Source organism: Mustelus asterias, chromosome 2 (assembly GCF_964213995.1).
Source record: "Mustelus asterias chromosome 2, sMusAst1.hap1.1, whole genome shotgun sequence".
In the NCBI taxonomy this organism is placed as follows: Eukaryota; Metazoa; Chordata; class Chondrichthyes; order Carcharhiniformes; family Triakidae; genus Mustelus; species Mustelus asterias.
This window is the reverse complement of record NC_135802.1, coordinates 101,976,199-102,000,942: the sequence shown is the minus strand read 5'-3', so window position 1 is coordinate 102,000,942 and position 24,744 is coordinate 101,976,199. Positions and strand designations below refer to the sequence as shown.

Below are 24,744 nucleotides of genomic sequence, written 5' to 3'. Positions count from 1 at the left end.
ATTTTTTTTTACACCGGGTGGTGGGTGTCTGGAACTCGCTGCCGGGGAAGGTAGCAGATACGATAGTGACTTTTAAGGGGCGTTTGGACAAATACATGAATAGGATGGGAATAAAGGGATACGGTCCCTGGAAGGGTAGGGTTTTAGTTCGTTTGGGCAGCATGATCGCTGCAGGCTTGGAGGGCCGAAGGGCCTGTTCCTGTGCTGTAATTTTCTTTGTTCTTGAGCTGAATGTTGATGTGGTCTTGCTGCATATGGATGTGGATATCTGAATTTGGTATCTGAATTGCAAATGGTACTAAATACTGGGCAATTGTCAGTGAACATCCCACTTTAGATGGGGAGCAGGTCACTGATGAAGCAGCTGTAAATGGTTGGGCCTAGGTAATTACCCTGAAGAACTCCTGCAGTGATTTCCGTGTCAAAGATGATTGGCCTCCAACAACCACAAAGTCTTCATTTGTGTAGATTGTGATTCTAATCAATGGAATGTTTTCCTCCTCATTCCCGTTAACATCAATTTTGCTGGGATTCTGAATTTGCACTCAGTAAAATGCTGCCTTGATGTCGAGGACAATCACTCTTGGCTCACCTTTGGACCAAGGCTGTAACGAGGATCGTGGCTGATTAACCTTGACAGAACCCAAACTGAGCATCAGTGAGTTCATTGCTGAGCATGTGTTGCTTGATAGCACTGTCGACGACACCTTCCAACACTTTGCTCAAGAATAGACTGGTGGTGCAGTAATTGGCCGGATGGATTTATATTTTTTTTTGTGGACAGGCCTGTATCCGGGCACTTTTCCACATTTTTGGGTAGGTGCCAGTGTTGTAGCTGCACTGGAACAGCTTATTAAGGGAGTGACTAGTTCTAGTACACAGGACTTCATTGCTACAGTTGGGATATTGTTAGGGCATGTAGCCTTTGTTGTATGCTTTGTGTCCAATGTTTTATATCACGTGGAATTAATTCAGTTGTCTGAAGGCTGGCATTTCTGATGGTGGGAACCTCATCAGAGGCTGGAATGCATCTTCTTGGTGCCCCTGGCTGAAGATGGTTGAAAATGCTTCAGCCTTGTCTTTTACAGTGATGTGCTGGACTTTCCCATTGAGGATGGGGATGATTTCCTACAGTCTGCCTCCAGTTCGTTACTCGATGTGGCAGGGCTTCAGAGCTTTGAACTGATCCATTGATTGGAGGATTGCTTAGCTCTGCCTATCGCATGCTGCTTCTGCTATTTAGCATGCAAGTAGTCCTGCATTGTAGCTTCATCAGGTTGGCATCGAATTTTTAGGTATACCTGGTACTGTTCCTTGCATGCTCTCCTGCACTTCTCATTGACCAATAGTTGGTATCCTGACATGATGGTAATGACAGATTGAGGGATATGCCAGGGACAGATTGAGGGGTATGCCAGGTCACAAGGTTATAGATTGTGGTTGAATATAACTCTGCTGCTGATGGCCCACGGTAATTGCTACGATGCCTAGTTTTGAGCTGCTAGAGCTGTTCTGCTTCTATCTCGATTAGCACGGTGATGGTGGTGCCACACAACACTATAGAAGACATCCTTGGTATGAAGGTGGGACTTTGTCTTCACAAGGACTATGTGTTGGTTGCTCCTACCAATTCTGCCATTTACCGATATATCTGTGGCTGGTAGATTTGAGAGGGCAAAGTAGGCTTTTTCCCCTAGTTGGTTCTGTTGCCATCTACTGCAGGCCTAGTCTGGCAACTCTTCTTCTGGACTCGGCCAGCTCAAATAGTAGACGTGCTATTGTTCTACTTGTGATTAATGATGTTGAACTCTTTCCTCCAAACACCCCCCACTCCCCTGTTGAGAACTTCCTGAGTCATGCCCTCCCAGTTGTGTACCACTGTGCTGTTACCTCTAGTGTGTTTGTCCTATTGGTGGAATAGGACGTAACCAAGGATGGCGAGCAAAGAATCTGAGATGTTGGCTATTTGGCATGGTCATACTCAATAAATCATACCTAACTATTGGTTGACCAGCTTGTGGGATAGTTCTCCCAATTTTGGCATACATTCCCAGATGTTAGTGAAGAGGAATTTGCAGGGTTGATAGGGCAGGATGTGTCTTTGTTTCTCGTGCCTAGGTCGATGCCAGGTGATCCGTCCCATTTTATTATTCTTTGACATTTCTATAGCTGCTGGGTAGCACTGATAGGCTAGCTAGGCCATTTCAGAGGGCTGTCGGTCTAGAGTCGCATGTGGGCCAGACCGGAGAATTAAGGTAAATATCTCCTGAAGGATATTGATGAACCAACTGGGTTTTTAGTTTATTATAAAAAGTTTGTTTATTTATTAGTCAAAAGTAAGGCTTACATTAACATTGCAATGAAGTTGCTGTGAAATTCCCCTAGTTGCCACAGTCCGCCACTTGTTCGGGTCAATGCACCTAACCAGCACGTCTTTCAGAATGTGGGAGGAAACCGGAGCACCCGGAGGAAATCCATGCAGACACGGGGAGAACCTGCAAACCCCACACAATGACCCAAGCCGGGAATCAAACTCGGGTCCCTGGCATTGACAGGCAGCAGTGCTAACCACTGTGCCACCGTGCCGGGTTTTTAAGGTATACTGGTAGGTTTATGGTCGTCAATGAGTCACGTTTTTATCTCCCCCAGATTAATTGAATTTAAATTCCACCAGCTGTGTTAACCCAGCTACCTGAATTACATGTGCAGTAACAGTACCTGTATGCTACCATCACTTGTAATCTGCTTCTTCATCTATCATAACTCCTGCACTATTTCTCTGCTGTTATTGTCCAACATTGCCTGGATGAGCTCTAGATTTCCCATGCTAAGCATTGGGAGGGACCATCACACACTGAGTCTTTGCATTGTCTGACTGTTTATCTCTCCCTTCGACTGCTTCCATAAAGTTGCCTGCTTCATTAGTCTACCACTGAAACCTTCATCCCTATCTTTGTCACCTCTAGACTTAAATACTCTGTTGCTTTTCCAGTTGGCCTCATTGTCATTAAACTTCAACTTATCAAATTTTTGGCTGTCTTTTCTCCTGAACAAAGTTCTGCTTAAAAATTGCACCCATCCTGATTGACTTACGTTGGCTAATGGTCTCTCAACCCCTTAAACTTTATAATTCTACCCTTGTTTCTAAATCCCTCCTTGCCTTGTTTTTTCGCTTTCTCTGTATTACAAACCACCTCTTCAACTCCAAATACTCCCTTTAAAATTGTACCTCTTGTCTCGCCATTGGCGACACAGCTCGAGTTCCTCTTGCCCCTTCCTGTGCAATTCTTCCAAAAGTCACTATGTCTTCACTTCCCCGTTCTTTTTAAGAACCTTCTTAATGTTCATCTCTTTGACTAAGCTTTTGGTCACTTCCAAATTTTGGGGTGTATTGCTTATAGCTAATCTTAACATGTAAAGTACAGTTTCAATATTAAAGGGATATTCATTAGTCCTATCACGAGGATTTCATCAGCGTTTTGCAGTGCATAGAAACCTAATTGACAAGACTCAGATACTTTTATCACTGGGTGTATTCTGTGGAGTTGTCTTAAGATTGAAAAGAAGCAAATGCGGTTGGAATTTCAGATTCAGTTGCTGTGCAATATAAACCCCTGTCCTTCATCATAACCTTTATGTACTCGTTTGGAGAGCAGATTGCACGGTTGCTTGCATCTATTTCTAATCAAGACGGCATTCACTCAGCCACTGAAGAAGTCTTGTGAACATGCAGTCCACGCATTATTTCTTGCTGCCGCCAAAACGCCAAGTACTATGTTATTTTTGTTGATATGTTCAATTCTTTGTGAAGTTTTATAGTATCCATACTATGAGAAAATTTACTTTGTAATCTGCATTGGTTGGCTACTGACCAGTCAGTCCTTTCTTTGGTCAATAACTGTTAGTGTATCCTTGACTGGAACCTAGCCTATTACAGTTTATAAGTTCTAGTAGTATATCTTCAAGCTTATTTCAGATTATGTACTTTTAAGTTAATTTTGCTGTTTAATTGACAAGGTTGTTTCAGATTTTGCCAGCCATAAATATTGCAGAATTTATAAAGTAATAACTTCAAATCAATAGTATTTGGTGTGAAAATTTACATGACTATAACTTAAATATAAATTATTGTGTCGCAAAAAGTGATGCAAGATCAACAAAGTTGCCAGACATTTTCTCAAATGTTCCCAGTGCATTTGGCTATAATATTCCTATAATTTTACAATTGTCAGGTTATTTGTTAACTTTACTTTGGTTATATATACATGTTATGTGAGTTGGACTTATTTTCAGAAACAATTGCCATCTCAAATATATATTAAAATTGTGTTGGAATAATAGTGCAATCAATACATCTATCAGTGTATGGATTTTCTGAATTTCACAAAATCAGTATCGTACATGTATCGACAATTGTCTAGGTTTGGACAGATCAGTTACAGAGATGAGATTTTTCAAACATTGTTGAGCTGAAATTATTGTTGGTTCAAAAATCATAGTTCAACATGAATTTGATTGTCTGATGGCTCTATTGTTTGATATGGCATAACAATGTCCAGGTCAATTTTAGTTGGATTTAAATTTGAAAATTTTGTCTGGCAAAATTGCACCTGACCCAACCTGTTAATTCAGTCTTCAAAAATGTTGTCTTCAATTTTGAATCTGCTGATTTAACCTTGACTAGGTACTTCAGGTATGAAGACCTTAGTTTATGTTATGCCGAGAGCAAATCTTTGGTCCTAGTATTGTTTTGACAGTTTGTTTAACATGTGAAAGCTTTCCCCAATGCGTGATGTTGAACCTATTTTGGTTCCCTGTACAAAGAGAAGGCAAAATGGTAGGCAGTCGTAATTTTTTGCTGCCACTTCAACTCCAGCTAGAATTAAAACTAATGGGTGGCTGCTATTTGTATTATTCATGAATCATAGAATAGAATCCCCACAGTGCAGAAGGAGGTCATTCAGCCCATCAAGTCAAAACTGACTCTTCAACAGAGAATCCTACCCAGGCCCTATCCCCGTAGCCCCACATATTTACCCTACTCATCTCCCTAACCTAAACAACCTGGGGCCAACTTAGCATGGCTAATCCACCTCACCTGCACATCCTTGGACTGTGGAAGGAAACCTGAGCACCCAGAGGAAACCAACACAGGCATGGAGAGAACGTCCAAACTCCGCACAGACAGGACCCAAGGCCAAAAATGAACTCGGGTCTCTGACGCTGTGAGGCAGCTGTGCTAACCACTGTGCCATCAGGTGCTTTTCGATGCTTTATTGCTTGATGCTGTTCTTGTCTCAACTGCTGAATCTCTCATCATGCCTTTGATACCTCCAGGCTTGATTGTTCCAGTATCCTCTTAGTTGGGCTCCCGCCCGCTATCCTGCATAAATTTGTCATTATCTAAAACTTTGCTGTCTTTATTCTAACTTGTACCAAATCTTGTTCACCCATCAACAGCCAAATGGCCTACTTTTGCTTCTAATTTGTATGTTCTGACGTCAGTTCTGTGCTCACTAAATTCCAGATACAATGTGCCTCAATTCTGAAATTCGTTCACATAGTTCCATGGCTTGCCCTTCCTATCTCTAACTTCATCCAACCCTACAAATCTTGGAGATCTCTCTGCTTCTCCAATTCTGGCCCCTTACACTTGCCGGATATTAATTGCTCCACTGTTGATGGTTGTACTTTTAGCTACCTTGTTCCTAAACCCTAAGATGGCTCTGTGTCAAAATATTTATTGATGACATTGCTGCTAAATGCCATGAGATGTTTTGGTATGTGGTAGGTGCTATATAAATAAATGCTGATTTAAAAATAGACAAGGGTATAAGTAAGCAATTTGATATTGGGATGGTTAGGGAAGGATAAAGTAACAATCTCTGATTAAAGATTAACCTAAGTGGAGAGCATCTTTGGCATTAAAGTGCATACTAATGATGAGTGCTGCGGGAATTGAGCACTATGATAACTCAAAACCAATACCACGAAAATTCTATTTTTGGTCTGCATTTTATCACATGTTCAATATTTCCAAATCCATTAAGCATCTATCCGTGCAAGGGTATGATGAAGGTTGATTAGTTTAGTCATCATGGTATTGGACTAGCAACCCAAAGGTTTAAGTTCAGTTGCAACTATGACAAATTGTGAAATTAAGTTAAACAAATCTACTGGTTTGTGGTTATATACCATGAAAACCGATGTTTAATAGGAAAAATTCAGCCAATTCATTAATGTCTTTTGGGCAAGGAACCATCTTGTCCCTATGGGCTCTGGTTTAACTGAGTCATGATTTTAGGTTACCAACTGAACATATGGAGAAGAGAAAGCTCTTGGGTGAACATTGCCTTGAATCAAAATGCAAGGAATGTATTTCATAGAATCCTAGAGTGGCTACAGTGCAGGAAAAAGCTGTACAGTCCATGTCCATGCCAGCTCTCTGGCAGAGCAACTCATCTAGTCCAGCTTCCCTGTGAATGCTTCCTCTCCAGTTCAGTTTTGAAAGCCCTGATTGTATCTGTCTCCACCATGCTCTCTGGTAGTGCATTCCAGATCCTGACCACTCATTCAATAAAGATGCTTTTCTTCATGTTAAGAAGTTTAACAACACCAGGTTAAAGTCCAACAGGTTTATTTGGTAGCAAAAGCCACACAAGCTTTCGGAGCTGCAAGCCCCTTCTTCAGGTGAGTGGGAATTCTGTTCACAAACAGAGCATATAAAGACACAAACTCAATTTACATGAATTTACATGAATTATTCATGTAAATTGAGTTTGTGTCTTTATATGCTCTGTTTGTGAACAGAATTCCCACTCACCTGAAGAAGGGGCTTGCAGCTCCGAAAGCTTGTGTGGCTTTTGCTACCAAATAAACCTGTTGGACTTTAACCTGGTGTTGTTAAACCTCTTACTGTGTTTACCCCAGTCCAACGCCGGCATCTCCACATCATGACTTTCTTCATGTTGCCATGGGTTCTTTTGCTATCACTTTATAATCAATGTCCTCTGGTTTTTAACAATTCTATCATAGGGGGAACATTTCTCTCTCTCATCTGTCTAGATCCCTCATAATTTTAAACACTTGCATCAAATTTCTTCTCAACCTTCTCTTTTTGAGGAGATCAATGTCTACATGCCTGCACCCCTTTTAGAATAATAGGAGAAATGTTTTTCTCCGAGGGTTGGAGGCAGTGGAAGCAGAGTCATTAAATATCATTAAGGCAGAGGGAGATCGATTCTTAATCAACAAAGGGAGGAGAAGAGGGAGATGGCGGTGGTGGTGAAAATCCAATTAACCATGATCTTGTTGAATTACTGAACTGGCTTAAGGGGCTGAGTGGTCCACTCCTGCATCTAGTTTGTATGTAATTTCCTTCATTTTATATTACCTCGTCGCATGAGGAGAGGTAATATAAAATAAAGAAAATTACAAAGGAATCGCTTCACAATTCTCTGCATTAAATGTCCTTTGCCAAGTGTATGCCTGTTCCACTAACCTGTCTCTGCCCCCTTGAAGTCTAGCATTTGTCCTCGCAGTTTACAATCATTCCAAGTTTCTGTTTATTAGTAAATTTTGAATTTGTGCCCAGCACAATCACTTCTAGGTCATTAATGTACATCAAGAAAAGCTGTGGTCCTGCACTCAGTAAGAGTTTTAACAACACCAGGTTAAAGTCCAACAGGTTTATTTGGTAGCAAATACCATTAGCTTTCGGAGCACAGCTCCTTCGTCAGATGGAGTGGAAATGTGCTCTCAAACAGGGCACAGAGACACAAAAATCAAGTTACAGAATACTGATTAGAATGCGAATCCCTACAGCCAGCCAGATCTTAAAAGATGCAGTCCTGCACTCACCCATTTGAAATCCCACTGTATATCTGCCTCCAGATCAAAAAACAACCATTAACTACTACTTTAATTTCAAATCTAGTTCGTTTTTTCTTGTCTCTAAAACATTTATTTTGAGGCATTCTTTAAGCCAAAGACCACTTATCTCCAGTGTTGTGCATGTGTTAACATTGTATTTTGAAAAAAACAGAAAATGTTGGAAATGCACATTTGGACCTGGCAGCTTCTGTGAGGAGACAAGCAAAGTTCAAGTTTCTGGTCAATGACTTTTCATTTAGCTGGAAAAAGCTGCATCTCTAACAGGTTTAAAGCAAGTATAGGAGCAGAAGTTGAACAAAAGGAATGGTTTCTGATGGGGTGGAAGTCAGGAGAGATTTATTGATAATAGGAATGAAGGCATAAAGCAAAAGGCTGTGATAACGTGATGAATGTGTAATTGGGAAGTTAAATCATTGACAGTTTCCATCCAAAAGCAAACGCAAAAAATGGAAACAAGGTTATGATCTCAAATTGTTTAATTCAGTGTTGCGCCCGAAAGGCTGGAAAGTACCTAACTGAAAGATAAGGTGTTGTTCCTCAAGTTTGCATTTCACATTGCATTGCATTGTGGATAGTACAGTGGTTGGCACTGCTGCCTCACAGTGCCAGGGACCCAGGTTCGATTCCTGGCTCCGGTCACTGTGTGGAATCTGCATGTTCTCCCTGTGTCTGCGTGGGTTTCCTCTGGGTGCTCTGATTTCCTCCCACAGTCCAAAAGATGTGCTGGTTAGGTGCATAGGCCTTGCTAAATTCTCCATTAATGTACCCAAACAGGTGCTGGAATGTGGCAGCTAGGGGATTTTCACAATAACTTCATTGCAGTGTTAATGTAAGCCTATTTGTGACACTAGTAAATAAACTTAAAAAAAACGTTTTTGGCATTTTCAACTGTTCCAGAGGCCAAAGGTGGAGGGGAGAATTAAAATGCCAGCTAAGATGAGATACTATCTTTAACTTTCTTAGTTAGCTACGGATTGTATGTCCTTTCCCTAGAGTCTTTCTTTCCCACTGAAATATATATTTTGAATATTCTGAAATATCTCCTTGAATGTCTCCCACTGCATCTCTACTGACCTATCCCTTAACCTAATTTTCCACTTCACTTTAGGCTGCTCTGTCTTAATGTCCTTATAACTGCCCTTATTTAAATTTAAAACACTTGTCTTAAATCCACTTCTCTTGCCCACAAACTGAAAGAGAAATTGAGTTATATTATGGTCACTGTTGCCTCAGGCCGCCTTCACTGAGGTCATTGATCAGTCCTGTCTCATTGCACATTGTGTGGAGATGCCGGCATTGGACTGGGGTAAGCACAGTAAGAAGTCTCACAACACCAGGTTAAAGTCCAACAGGTTTATTTGGTAGCAAATACCATAAGCTTTCGGAGTGCTGTCCCCTCGTCAGATGGAGTGGATATCTGTTCTCCAACAGTGCACAGACACAGAAATCAAGTTACAGAATACTAATTAGAATGCAAATCTCTACAGCCAGCCAGGTCTTAAAGGTACCGACAATGTGGGTGGAGGGAGCATTCAACACAGGTTAAAGAGATGTGTATTGTCTCCAGACAGAACAGCTAGTGAGATTCTGCAAGATCAGGGGGAAAGCTGTGGGGGTTACTGATAATGTGACATAAATCCAACATCCCGGTTTAGGCCGTCCTCATGTGTGCGGAACTTGGCTATCAGTTTCTGCTCAGCGACTCTGCGCTGTCATGTGTCGTGAAGGCCGCCTTGGAGAATGCTTACCTGAAGATCCAAGGCTGAATGCCCGTGACTGCTGAAGTGCTCCCCCACAGGAAGAGAATAGTCTTGCCTGGTGATTGTCGAGCGGTGTTCATTCATCCGTTGTCGCAGCGTCTGCATGGTTTCCCCAATGTACCATGCCTCGGGACATCCTTTTCTGCAGCGTATCAGGTAGACAACGTTGGCCGAGTTGCAAGAGTAGGTACCGTGTACCTGGTAGATGGTGTTCTCACGTGAGATGATGGCATCCGTGTCGATGATCCGGCACGTCTTGCAGAGGTTGCTGTGGCAGGGCCGTGTGGTGTCGTGGTCACTGCTCTCCTGAAGGCTGGGTAGTTTGCTGCGGACAATGGTCTGTTTGAGGTTGCGTGGTTGTTTGAAGGCAAGATGTGGGGGTGTGGGGATGGCCCCGGCGAGATGTTCGTCCTCATCAATGACATGTTGAAGACTCCGGAGGAGATGCCGTAGCGTCTCCGCTCCGGGGAAGTACTGGACGACGAAGGGTACTCTGTCCACCGTGTCCCGTGTTTGTCCTCCGACTCACCATGGACTACTCTCCGGAATCGGTTGCATTCTTGGACACACGGATCTCCATTAAGGACGGTCACCTCAGCACCTCACTGTACCGCAAGCCCACGGATAACCTCACGATGCTCCACTTCTCCAGCTTCCACCCTAAACACGTAAAAGAAGCCATCCCCTACGGACAAGCCCTCCAAATACACAGGATCTGCTCTGATGAGGAGGATCGCAACAGACACCTCAAGACACTGAAAAATGCTCTCATAAGAACAGGATATGGCGCTCGACTCATCGATCAACAGTTCCGACGCGCCACAGCGAAAAACCGCACCGACCTCCTCGGAGGACAAACACGGGACACAGTGGACAGCGTACCCTTCGTCGTCCAGTACTTCCCCGGAGCGGAGAAGCTACGGCATCTCCCCCGGAGCCTTCAACATGTCATTGATGAGGACGAACATTTCGCCGGGGCCATCCCCATGCCCCCACTTCTTGCCTTCAAACAACCGCACAACTTCAAACAGACCATTGTCCGCAGCAAACTACCCAGCCTTCAGGAGAACAGTGACCATGACACCACACGGCCCTGCCACAGCAACCTCTGCAAGACGTGCCGGATCATCGACACGGATGCCATCATCTCACGTGAGAACACCATCTACCAGGTACACGGTACCTACTCTTGCAACTCGGCCAACGTTGTCTACCTGATACGCTGCAGGAAAGGATGTCCCGAGGCATGGTACATTGGGGAAACCATGCAGACGCTGCGACAACGGATGAATGAACACCGCTCGACAATCACCAGGCAAGACTGTTCTCTTCCTGTGGGGGAGCACTTCAGCAGTCACGGGCATTCAGCCTTGGATCTTCAGGTAAGCGTTCTCCAAGGCAGCCTTCACGACACACGACAGCGCAGAGTCGCTGAGCAGAAACTGATAGCCAAGTTCCGCACACATGAGGACGGCCTAAACCGGGATGTTGGATTTATGTCACATTATCAGTAACCCCCACAGCTTTCCCCCTGATCTTGCAGAATCTCACTAGCTGTTCTGTCTGGAGACAATACACATCTCTTTAACCTGTGTTGAATGCTCCCTCCACCCACATTGTCTGTACCTTTAAGACCTGGCTGGCTGTAGAGATTTGCATTCTAATTAGTATTCTGTAACTTGATTTCTGTGTCTGTGCACTGTTGGAGAACAGATATCCACTCCATCTGACGAAGGGGCAGCGCTCCGAAAGCTTATGGTATTTGCTACCAAATAAACCTGTTGGACTTTAACCTGGTGTTGTGAGACTTCTTACTGTCATTGCACATTGCCAGATCTAGTATAGCCTGCTCTCTGGTTGGCTCTAGAATGTACTGATCTCCCCACTCTATAAATTCATCATCCATGCTACCTTTGCCAATGGGGTTTGTCCAATCTATGTATAGATTTAAATCACCCATGATGGTCACCACACCCTTCTCATAAGCTGACTGGAAGCTTGGCATCATGCTTGTGAACTTAATGGAAATATTCTGCAAACATTTACTCAAATTAATGTTTCTGTATATGTTTATCTAGTACTTTAACTTAGATTCTTTATTAGAGTCTGTTTTCCAAACTAAATATTAAGTTAGAATATCATATAAATAATCCAGATTCAGTTTTCCCAGCGGAGAGGTGATTGCATAGGTGTTGTGAATACTGTATACTAACTGGGAAGAAGTACAAGTAAATTGTTGTTTTACTTGGAAGGAGTGGTTAGAGCCTTGGACAGGGGGAAGGAAAGAGGTAAAATGTGTTGAATATTTTATTGTTGCATGTGAATGTACAGCAGGAAAGGGGAAAGGAGTGAAGTTATAGGTAATGAGTGATGGAGTGGAGTGTTGTGGAGGAAAATGTCTAATCAGAATGCTGGGAGGGAAGGGAAGAAGGCAGGAATGGCGAAGGATGATGCATTGAATGTGGCAGCTAGAGTGGAAAATGAGGACCAGGGAGAACCTGTTGTAGTTATAGGAGGCTTGGGGAAGGGATGAGAGTACAAGTGCAGGAAATGGGGTGGACACCGTTGAGGGCTCTGTCAACCACATCTACAGTTTGAGAATTGCACAATGTTCACTGTTCCGTGGTCTCAGAGATTCCTTTCAGATGGCACCAAAATGAAATTGACATAGTAAAAGGGGAAATGAAAGCCTGCTAAATCTTATTGGATAGCTTTCCTTGAGGTCAGTGGCCGGTGGTATTCCTTCATCACTGACTGCAGTATCAGGGCTATTACTGTTGTACATTGTCCAGAAGTAAAGTTAAAGTTTATTTATTATAAGTCACAAGTAAGGCTTATATTAACACTGCAGTGAAGTTACTGTGAAATTCCCCTAGTCGCCACAGTCCAGCACCTGTTCGGGTCAATGCACCTAACCAGCACATCTTTCAGAATGTGGGAGCACCCGAAGGAAGCCCATGCAGACACGGGGAGAACGTGCAAACTCCACACAGACAGTGACCCAACCGGGTCCCTGATGCTGTGAAGCAGCAGTGCTAACCACTGTGCCATCGTGACAATCCTTTCATTCTTGACTTTTGGAATAGGTGTGTGGGTATTTTATATTGCTTTAAAAGCATGTAGCTGCAAAAAAAACACCTTTTCTCAGAACTGAACTTGCGCTTGTACTCAACAGGAATAGGCTCTGACCACTGTTTTTAAATTTGTGTTCAAATCAATTTGCAAATATCTTCAGTTTCCAATGCTAACAGCTTTGTGTTCTGATTTTTGATTTGGTGCTTAAGAATACACTTTTTTTCAAATATCCAGACTCTCAAAATTCTTGTGAAGGAAAGCGAGAAGTGCAAGTAAGATAGTTTCTGTGACTTCAAGGACTGGGTACCATGGCTTGTGAGCTGCAGCTTGGACACACTTGAAGTTGAGCAATGCATAAGAGTACTTAAAGCAATATTACATTGTATGCATCCAGTCATCAAACAATGTACTCTTTGAAGTTATTACAGATTTGTAATAGATACTGATGGATACTGATCTCTCTATTTTTTGTAGAGACACGATGAAGAAGCTATCGTGGATTTGGGTAAAACAAGCACAATTGTCAATACAAACTTTGAGAAAGAAGAACTGGAGAGTAAGTTTGCACATAATTTTATCTTTCAAAATTCTTGATGTTCTAAAGTTTACATGTTGCAATTTCAAGATGACAATATTGCAAATTGATTTTTGTTTTTAAACACGTAGCCTGTTTCAACGAAACAAAATTTCTTGGAGCGACCTTCGGATCTGAATATTAGTAATAATTCTGTGCCCACTACCTTTAGCATAATTCTATTTTTATAAAATGTCTGTCTCTCGGTGCTTTAAATCCAAGTGCCTTCCATGGAACGGTTTTTCCAAGTATCTGTCCACTGTGTCAAAACCATTTTACAGACTTTCCTACGATAAATGTTAAACATACAGGCCTGTAGTTTCACGGTATGCTACTTGACCCCTTTCTTTGACGTCTTTCCTGAATTACCAGATGTACAAAGAAAAGTCAATTAATAAGCTAATTTTAGTCCCACCACTTGAGACTCATTGGTGTAATTCTCTGGAACAGACATTTAGGTTCAAAGCATGTTGAAGTCTTTTATCATAACCATGTTTTAATTGCTAATTGTCTTAATTCTACCTTTGCCTTTGTGCAAAATAGATGTCAGATTTTTAACAATTTTCACCATTGTGGGTGGAGACAGAAATGAAGTGACTAATAATTTTGTTTTTTTTCCATGAATCCCACTTTACCACCATTCCTTTTGTCATTTCAAATATTCCCTGCAATTTGCATTCAGTGTTGTTGGCCTTTTCCTCACTTTCAGCTGAAATAATTTCGATCCGCTTGGGATTTCATGAAAATTTTAATTCTTCCTTTTTTTTTAACTCCAATCTTATTAATTTTATGACCCAATTTATCTAATTTAACCGGTGCTGTCTTTTAAAAGAAAATTTGGTCAGAAATGATGTTGGTTGCAATCTAGAAGCTTATTATTGATTTATAATTTTGAGTGCTTGCGCTACTGCCACTAACACTAGGTGTTCCCTGACTTCATGGCATTTTCTTGCTGTTCAGTGAGGGATTGTAAGAAACCGTACAAAGCCAGAATTTGTAGAGCATTAAGCACAAGTTTTGCTAAATCAGAGTTGGCAGGCCTGAAACACTAATACCTGCACTTGAGTATAGGGGCAAAATTTCAAAGTTTACAAATGATAAACCTTGGAAATGTGTTGAGCAGTGAGGAAGATATTAGCAGAATTTAGGAGGACAAAGACTAATGAAATGGGTATTCACATGCAGATGAAATTTAAATGCAGAGAAGTGTGAAATAAACATTTCAAAGATAAATTATGGGAAGCCGGATAATCAAATGGTATCATTTTAGCAGGGGTGCAAGAACATACCTTTTCATACATAGCTATCTTTGAAATTGGCAGAACATGTTAATACAGCTCTTAAAAATCTTTATAAATTGAAGCCTAGAGCATAAAAACAATGTAGTTACAGTAAATCTTTGGGTAGACCACAGCTAGATTATTATTTGCAATCTGGGCACCATAATTTTGAAAGGATTTCGAGGCCAGGAAGTTAAAAAAAAATACAAGAATGATTCCAGGCATGAGAAGTTTTAGTTACATGGATAAATGAGAAAAGCTAGGATTGTTCTTGGAGAAATAAGGTTTATGCAAGATTTAATAGGTGTTCAAAATTATGGAGTTTTTGAGTACACATGGAGAAATTACTTCTAATAGTCATGAGGTGGAGATGCCGGCGTTGGACTGGGGTGGGCACAGTAAGAAGTCTCTCAACACCATGTTAAAGTCCAACAAGCTTATTTGGAATCATGAGCTTTCAGAGTGCTGCTTCACTCACCTGATGATGGAGCAGCGCTCCGGAGGCTTGTGATTTCAAATAAACCTGTTGGACTTTAACCTGGTGTTGTGAGACTTCTTACTTCTAATAGTATAAGTAACCAATTAACCCAGTTTTAAGATGTTTGCTAAAATAACCAGAGATGAAACAATGAATTTTGTTTTATGCAACAAGTTATGATCTGAAATGCATTGTGTGACCTGGGATGGTAGAAGCAGATTCATTAATTACTTTCAAAAGGGGTTTGGATCTTTACTTGAAAATTTTGCAGCATCGTGGGGAAAGAACAAGGGGTGTGGGGACTAGAGTTTTGGCATTAATACAATGGGCTGAATACATTCTGCAATATATTTTTTATAATTCAAATTCTTGTTTGGAGTTCATGTGCATGAATTTACTCTAGAAATCCCAACATGCAACTAATATACATCAATGTGTCACTAACGTAAGTTGCTGATGGCTGTGTAAATGGGCTTGGTCTCACACACTGTTATTTTAAAATGAAGCTTTGCATTCGGCCTCTCCATGGAACATAGCAGTTACAGTCTAAATATCTTGTCCCTAGGTAATAGTTTTGTTTTACTTGGAGGAAAAAATGTTTCTGAATTATGTTCTAGAAATATCAGCATATGACTGGGGAATCTATTCCGTTATTATTGATGTAAGATGGGCCCTCGTAATACTGTAAAGAATTTTTCCTATGGCATGCTTAGTCCTATTTTTGTGGATTTTTATTTCTGCCAGTTTCAGCAATGTAAATGTGGGAAAAACAAACATGGATGTCACCCTTTGTTGACCTCCATGATTGAAGTGCCAAATGTGAAAGTGTATTTGTATCAGTACGTGCAATGTGTTGAGTAGGAAGATTGCAGTTTGTTTTCTTAGTTTTCATGTTCCTTTTGTTTTCACAGTTTTTGGTTAGTTTAGAATCGGCATACCACAAAGCTGTTCTTTTCAGGATTAGTCGCTTCCTTTGCAAGCTGCTATTGTGCTCCAAAGTTCACTGGTTCATTTTTTTTTCTAAAATGCATCACAAACATGCCCAACTTCTTTTAAAAATACTTATTCCTGCAATTGTGTAACTTTTTTGGTGAGGGATAATGGTGGGTTCATGGTCGCCTTCCTTAGTTCTTCAGTTATTTGCATTGCTGAAACGGGCAGAATCAGTAAGTGCCTCATATGCCCTTTGGATAATGCTTCGCAGTATTATGAGAACTATATCAAAGATTCCAATGAAACCCTGGTTTTGAACTGTGACTTTGAATGTTTTTAAATATTCTATTTATACAATTTGTTTTCGTACATTGCCACACCATTTGAATTCAATGTCCTTTGAAATCTAGCATGTTAGACATGTCAATAGTGTCATAAGCCAAATTCTTGTGACTGCTGTTTTAGAAGCTAAATTGTGATTTATAAATAATATCAAGATATTTTGGGGTAGAAATTGCAGAGTGCCAATCTGCTGGCATAAAGAGGGTATAGGAATGATTCATGTGGGTCCAGAACCAATAGGAAGGAAGGGAGGAAATAAATTGTATCGGCATTGGTTTTTGAGACTACATCAGGTCGTAATTTGGATCAAAAGACTTAATTTGTTTGGCCCTTGCTGTACAAATAATTTCTGACATTTTCTGTTTAGTAAGGAGCATTGCCTTGTTTTCTGTCAATTGCTGCTGAATAATAAATGAGCATCCCCATGAACAGCAAAGTTCCCCATCAACCAGAGTTTCAGCCAATACAAAAACAAAATGCTGGAAAATCTCAGCAGGTCTCAACTGGGGCTCTGACAAAGGGTCATTCCCTTTGTCCCATTCCACTCTCTCTCTTTCCTCCTCCTCCCTCCCTCCTCCTCCTCCTCCTCCTCCTCTCGCTCTCTCCCTCTCGCTCTCTCTCTCTCTCCCCCCATCACCACCACGATGGTATAAATCTCTGCTTATTCTCTCAGCTCTGACAAAGGGTGATCTAGATTTGAAATGTTGGCTCTATTCTCTCCCCACAGATGTTGTCAGACCTGCTGAGATTTGCCTGCATTTTCTGTTTTTGTCACACACCAATACAAATGGCAGAGTGAAAGGATTAGCTTATAGGATTTTTACAGTACATGTAAAATAAAATGGAGGACTGTGTGGTTAGTTGTTCCTTGGCTGGTCTTGACATGGTGATTCCACATTACAGTTTTCATTTGTCATCCTGGGTGCAGTTGCATAGTGAGGATTTCCATGCTTTATTTCAAAAGGTCTCCATTCACAGTAGATCAATCTCAGAATAGTTACTTATCAAAAACGGGGCACAATACTTCTCAGAGAGAGAGAGGCAGAGACACAGCTTCAAAACTTGTGCTCAGTACAACATTATGTTGTTCTTTCTCTCCTGCTTGGTGAGAGTCCTTAAAAGTACCTGCTTTGTTGTGTACATGTTTGCTGCAGTTATTATTTCAGGACCGATAATTGCATTTTGATGTCTTATTTCAGAACCCATTTGAAAAGTTTAAGGGTAGTGTGACGCCAACAGGGGATGGGTCTTTCATGTTCTCCAATGGCTGTGTTTTTTTTTAAGTTCGACTTGGAATGTGAGATTATGTGCATTGTGACAGTTTCGATGGGTTCACAGGGTTTTGTTTAAATCCAGCCAGAAAAAGGAAAATTAGAAACTGTACCTTTTTTAAAAGCTCATCCTCATAACAACATGCCCTTCAAGATCTTTATCATTTTGTTTAGATAGCAGGAACAACAGACTGATTAGAAAGCCTGGATTATGGGAGTACTACAGGAAATTTAGACCCCTTGTGGACAACAGTTGTCGGTTGTCAGAGTCCAGGACATCGTTTGTCAGTTAGTTAATCATTATATATGGGCTTTGCATCTTGTGCAACTTCTGATGGACCTCATGAAGTTGCCATTTGTTCCACGATACTCTGCATTGTGATGAAGCTGTCTCTGATGGCGAAGAATGGCACTGGAATCTGTGGCTTTCAGTCACATATTTTCAGTATTGTTCCAATACCTACTGATGCTCTTCAAGTCTTTTTGTGGCAGGACCCTGAAAATCAACAAATGCTCAGCAGCGAGTGTCTTGCCATCCTCTTAAACCGTTGTCCTGATATGTTGTTCCTTATTTCCAATGCTTCAACCCCTGACTTCCTTGTGAGTTGTGAATCACTCTTGATTCTAGACTATCTCCCACATCACCTCAAGTTGACACAGCTGGGTGAGTAATTGCAAATGGTAGGTTTCATGATTGAGTTTGCTAATTTCTGTTCCCAGTGCCAGTTATTGAAGATTATTTTGTTAATTCTTTCCACTTCTCCCGCTCTCTGGATAAAAAATTAATTAGGTTCAAGCAGTCCATTATTTTTCCTTCATGTTTGGCTCACGAAATGTTTGTGTATGATTCCCAAAATAGAAAGTAGTTCTGATTTTTGATTTAGCAGCAAGTAGCATTAGGTAATTGGCCCTTGAACATATCCATCCATTACAGTATTAAGTGGGGTGAGTTCTCAGGATTTCCTTCACTTTCTCCTCCTGTTCTATCTCCTATAGTCCTGCTGTTCTTAGGAATTGTGTGTAACTGTTGCTCTCATGACAGAGGCTTATTATTCTTAGTCGTTGCTGGGAATTAGATAATAATTTGAGAATTCTCAAAATTTCTCCCTATGGAATTCCCAAAGGTAGTAAGTGAGGTTTTTTAAACATACTTGCATTTCAGGATGGTTTAACCATATGTAGGTGGCGCTACAGACCATCCAGTGCATGGGCTATGCTTTTGATTAATGAATGCGCGAAAGTATAGACATAGAAAATGCTGGAAAAACTTGACCTGCTGTGTTTTTCCAACATTTTCTGTTCTTTCAGATTTCCAGCATCCATATTAATTTTGCTTTTAATTTAGCACAGAAGTATAGGTTCACTGACTGAAATGTACAAAATATGCACTAATGGTAGCTTACAGCCATTATACTTGCCTTCGCTTGTGGGGTCCTCAAACCTTGCCCTACATTTATGAGTTCCTGGGTGTCAGGGAATTGTCAGTCTGAGTACTTGTGTTACTTCCTTCCACTTGGCTCTGAATGTTGTTTTGATAGATTCCCTTGTCACCACTTCCACTATCTAGCCTCTTCCATCCATGACTATTTTAGCCAGAAACATATTGGCACTGCACAAAAATTTTGGGTGCTCTAGCAGGTATGTTTTTGTTCCATGTCTTTGTAATTGTTGTATCCTTGGGCATTTTAAGAGTAGTTCAGCTTTAAGAGCAGCACTTTCATCTTTACCAGAGATTCTTCTCTTTGGGCCCGATTTTACCATTTACATGTATTTAACTTGACTTAATGGGTTGCATGCCCAACTTTACCGGCACTTCCCCCTTTGCCACCGCATCCGCCCATCCGAATCAGCGCGAAACAGACGTGATCCATTTAAGTCTGATTTGGGCACTCCAGTTAGTGAAGAGGTAAGTGCTTAGTGTCCGACGGCTCTGCCTGAGATCGGTGGGGAGATGGGGGGTCCGCTGCCATTCTGCCTGAGATTGGTGGGGGGAAGGAGGGATGGTGGGTCAGTAATGTTGTGAGAGTGGGGTAATGTCTGTGGGGGCCAGGGGGTGATATTATCCGGCTCGGTGAGTCGCATTCTATCTATCTTTTTCTGCGCATGCGCAGTTGGAGGCACCAATCAGAGCTACAGGGTTTTGGGCACGTTAAGCCCCGCTCACAGGCTTGTGCAGTGCGATTTGGAATTGCTGATATTTTCGCAGGCAGAGTGCGTATGGGGGCGCCTGAGAACGGGTCTAAAAGTCGGATCTGAAACACTCCCAGTTTCAAGTCCGCCTAGCTCTTAGAATCAAAGTGGTAAAATAGGGCCCTTTGTCTTTTCACTTTGATAATGTTTTTAACTTTGCAATCAGTGACATCTGTTTTGCTATACTACTTGGACCATATTATGGGGGCTTGGAATTTTGGTGTCATGTTATCTTCTGGTGTATTATGGTCTGTATCTCGGTTAGAATTTTTAATAAAATTTTAAAAATACTCCCTTACCCATTGGGCAAAAATAATGACGGTGCTGTGAAATAGTTGTCAGAGTACCAGTAAAGATTACATAATGCACCTTAAGTAATTCTCTGCCATAAATGGCCTTGATATTATGGTCTACAATGAATGAGCATCCTATTATAAAGCTACATCACTATGAGCCACTTCATGGAAGATTGAATAATTATATATCTCCTGAACACTGTCAGTTCAAGGGTAGTTTTATTGCAGATGTTTGCCCACATGGAGTCCTCTTAGAAGTACATGTTCTTCTAACACTTCTGGTTTTAGGGAAAATAATATATTGTTGTTCCCTCACTTTGTAAATTCCCATTTTTTCAAAATCAGTATTGGCTTCTGTAGGTTTCATCAGAAGTTTTATGACTGTATTTGTTTTTGCTTTCCAGGTCATAGGGCTGTATACATTGGGGTTCATGTTCCTCTCGGTAGACAAAGTCGAAGGCGTCATAGGCATCGTGGTCATAAGCATCATCATAGGAAAAAGGGAAAAGAAAAGGACTCTGATAAAGATGATGGAAGAGAGTCTCCCTCATATGGTAAGAATTGATCGTAGTTCTATAGTCCTGGGTCAAAATCCTGGAACTCCCTTCCTAACCACATTGTTGGTGTTCCTACATCACATGGACTTCAAGTTCAAGGAGGAGGTTCACTACCACCACCCAAGGGCAATTAGGGATGGGCAATAAATTCTGGTCTGGCCAGTGATGCCCATATCCCATGAATGGCTATTTGGGGGAAAAAAATGCCAAATTAATGGTATTAAATGAATGGAAACTAAAATGTGTTTGACTTCTTGTTTATTTCTTGCATTCATTTCCTTCCTGTTACTTGTCTTTATATCTCCTTTCTTCTATTCGTTTTTCCTTTTTTCCAAACTCTGTCTGATTTATTTTCCCCACGTCCCTCAGATTGCACTTGTGGAGCCCCCTGACATACCCATCTTTTGTGTTGTGCTCAAGGAACTCTTCTCTGTTTGTACTCATGGGCTCCCTCCCTGGATTTTTCTTTCTCTCTTTATGTTTGTGACTTTCTTCCACGCTCTCATTTCTTGATACTTGCAGTGCACCCCCTACCTGCCATGGTCTCCTTTCTCTTTTTGTGCTTGTGGATTTCCCCGCTTTTGCTGCTTCCTAATCTTTTTCACTCTCACCTTTTTCATTCCCTTTTCATTTTTTCTATTATGTTTTTCTTAACTGCATTTATTATTTTATTTGCCCCTTTTAGCTTCTGGGGAGCTGAAAAGTGCCACCTAGTGAGCCATTGATCAGTAAAAGTTGAATTTATTAAATTGTAAATTGCCAGGGGTCATTGTAATACTGCAAAATTTGACTTCTGTGTCTCTTGGCTGAAATAAAGCTATCAGAGAAGGTATTCTCTTCGAATGGAAATCAAATCATCCCTGTTGAAAAGTTTGTTCATTGGTAGAAGATAGGATCAGACTAGCTGCAGTGTCTTGCATGATGTAATAACCTATTCATGTTTGGAACTAATCTTTAAAGGAACAATAACCATTTGAGGTTATATCAGAGCATTGGCACTTGTAGAAATGCATCAAAACATGAATTAGTGTTGGTACCTTCTGAAGAGGCTGGGCAAGGAAGACTTGTTTTTTTTCCCCTCTGACTTCAACTCTGTCGTTGGTGTTGAATGCAGTTGGATTCTATTTCAGATCCATGTCAGGAAAGTGACATGTCAATCTTCAAATGTTTTCTGACATTTTATAGATTGACTTCAAGATGTGCAAGTCACAGGTAAAGTAACTAGTTAGCAAACTAGAAAGAGATTTCCTTACAAAACTGAAGTGGAGCGGGAAGCATTAAATTTCAGATATCAATAGAAAACCAATAATTATGCTTCAAGGATTGTATTATAGCATTGTTTTATTATAAACTAACTTTTATTCTCATTCATGTACAAAAATGAAAAATTAACCTGTCTCAGCTACGACTCCTGTTGGCTGTAGACTTGCGATGCCTTACAGTGATGTTTCTATGCCGTCTCAGTCTCATTGTGCTCATCTTCCATACTATTTTAAAGGAAGTTATTATCTAATAAATTATTTCTTCCGTATGAGTGTGTTTATTTTTCAGGGACAATAATCCATTGAGGTTTTTTCAAGGGAAAATAATCCATTGAGGTTATTTAAAAAGGAAATTAGAAAGCCATGATTCGATGTGCCACAATAAGAAACCACTGTCTCCCCACTTCCATTTATTTTATTTCATTTCTTCTTTTCATCTTGTTCATCCATTTTTATCACTTTATTTTTATTTTCCACTTCTGAATTCTCGCTCTTCATCTTGTCTTACTTGCACATACGCATTACACTCGCATCCCACGCACGCACATACACCAACTGTCACATTCCTCCAGTTGCTTTTTGACAACTTAATGGACACTTAGCACCTTTCTCAGCTGTTAGCATCACCATTTACATTCCCTTTGTCCAATCACAGCACCTCCACCACATAGTACAAATCTTGTCCGATTTTCTTTGTCTTTAGCTCCAACAAAGGGTCGTCCTGTTCGAAATTTTAGCTCTATTGTCTCTCCACAGATGCTGTCAGACCTGAGTTTTTCCAGCATTTTCTATTTTGTTTCAGATTCCAAGATCCTCATTATTTTGCCTTTATTTAACTGTTTGTACTTGTGATGATGTACCATATCTTTAGTTTACATATGAACATGTGAATTAGGAGCAGGAGTAAGCCATTCATTCAATCCCTTGAGTTGCATTGCAATTTGTTACAGTGGACTGCTTTGTTATTTCTTGAATTGTGAATGGAACGGAACACTTTTCATCAGCCAACAAACTTACTTGTGGTCTTACATGGGAGGGAAGGCGGTTGATAAAGTATTGAAATTTGGGCCTAGGACATTGCTCGCGACTTTTGCTGAAATGTCCTGGGGCTGAGATAATTGACATCTTACAATTACAGCTATCTTTTTATATTAGGAATGACTCCAGGTAATAGATTATTTTCCCCCTTATGGTCATGACTTTCATTTTATTGGGGTGTCTTGAGGTCAAATCTTACCTTGATGTCAAACCTTTGATCTTATTTCTGTAATTTAACTCTTCTACCCATGTTTAGGTAAATGCTGTAGAGAGATAGGGTGCTGAGAGATCTTGGTCAATTGGATCATTTGGCAAATATTGGAAAGTGCTCTTAATAGCACTGTCAATGTCACCTTCTGTCACTTTGTTGATTCAGAATAAGCTGATGGGGTGGTGATAAAGGCAGGATAGGATTTGTACTGCTTTTTATGGACAAAACATAATCTGGTAATTTTCTACATTGTTCAACTGGAGCAGCTTGGCTACAGGCGCAGCTGGTTTTGGAGCACAAGTTTGCAATGCCACAGCTGGGATGTTGTCTGGACCTGATAGCCTTTGCAGTATCCAGTGTGTTCAGCTGGGGTGAATCAAATTGACTCCATATTGGTATCTCTGATGGGGTAAGGGCCATGGGAGGAGGCCGAAATGGATCATTCGGCACATCTAGCTAAATGCAGTTGCAAATGTTTTGCTTTTGCACGAATATGCTGGGCTCTGCTATTATTAAGGATTGGATGTTCCTGGAGTACTCTTTCCTACATGTTGTCTTGTAGCTTTACCAGGTTGGCAGTTCATTTTTAAATTTTCTGTTGAACCAGAATTGGTTGGCTAGTTTGGTAATGGTAGGGTGAGGGATACACTGAGCCATGAGGCTGCGGAATTTAGTAGAATACAATTCTGCTGTTGATGGGCAACAGTAGCTCCTCCATGTCCAGTTTTGAGCCCCTAGATCAGTCGTGAATCTATCCTGTTCAGCATGGTGGCAGTGCCATGCTGTATACTGGAGGGTGTCCTCAGAATGAAGCTGGTCCTTTGTGTAGACATAGACTGTGTAGTGGTCATTGTTAATAAATACTCACGGATGGATGCTTTTGCATTTGTAGATTGGTGAGAATTAGCTTAAATTATTTTCCCCCTCCTGTTGATGTTCTCATCTGCCAATCTGGCCAGTATGTCCTTCAGGACTTGGTCAATATTGCTCTACCAAGCCATGCTTGGTAATGATCATTTGAAGTCTCGGAGAACATTCTCACTGTTGTTGCCCTCAGTGCTTCCTCCAAGTGGAAGAACTGATTCAACTTTGAAGTACTGATTCACCAGCTGAGTGAGGGTAATAGATTCCTATCAACAGGAGGCTTCCTTGCCTAATATCTTGAGAATTTTGGAATTTAGAGTTAATGCTGAGGATTCGCAGGTTCTATTCTCAACTGACTGTATATCACTGTGCCACCAGGTCTTGTGGTCTATCCTGCCTGTGGGTCATGATGTATCCAGGGGGTGGGCTCTGGGATATTGATGAAATATATGATTCTGTCAGGCTGTTGCTTGATTATTCTGTGACAAACTCCCAGATGTTAGTGTCAAGGCTTTTGCAGGGACAGATGGGCTGCATGTGGCTTAGACCTGTTCAGATCTGGTGCATTGGTTGAAATACAAGATACAACTGTGTTGTTTTGGGCCAGTTCAGAGGACTCAGCCTGGAGTCACTTTGTAGATCAGACCAGGTAGAAATGGCAAGTTTCCATTGGAAAAGACATAAACTAAAGTAGGTAGACTTTTACAACAATCTGGTAGT

At 41.1% G+C, this 24,744-nt stretch overlaps 1 protein-coding gene across 5 annotated transcripts in view; it reads left to right on the top strand.

The window, feature by feature from the left end:
* LOC144510123 (sodium bicarbonate cotransporter 3-like) overlaps positions 1-24,744 on the top strand; it is a 172,477-nt gene that overhangs the window by 46,336 nt on the left and 101,397 nt on the right. For all 5 annotated transcript variants that reach the window (XM_078239486.1, XM_078239502.1, XM_078239493.1 and 2 more), the window contains exons 2-3: positions 13,203-13,284; positions 20,497-20,646. In XM_078239486.1, coding sequence (XP_078095612.1) covers positions 13,203-13,284; positions 20,497-20,646 — 232 coding nt within the window. The remainder of the gene's footprint in view (positions 1-13,202; positions 13,285-20,496; positions 20,647-24,744) is intronic.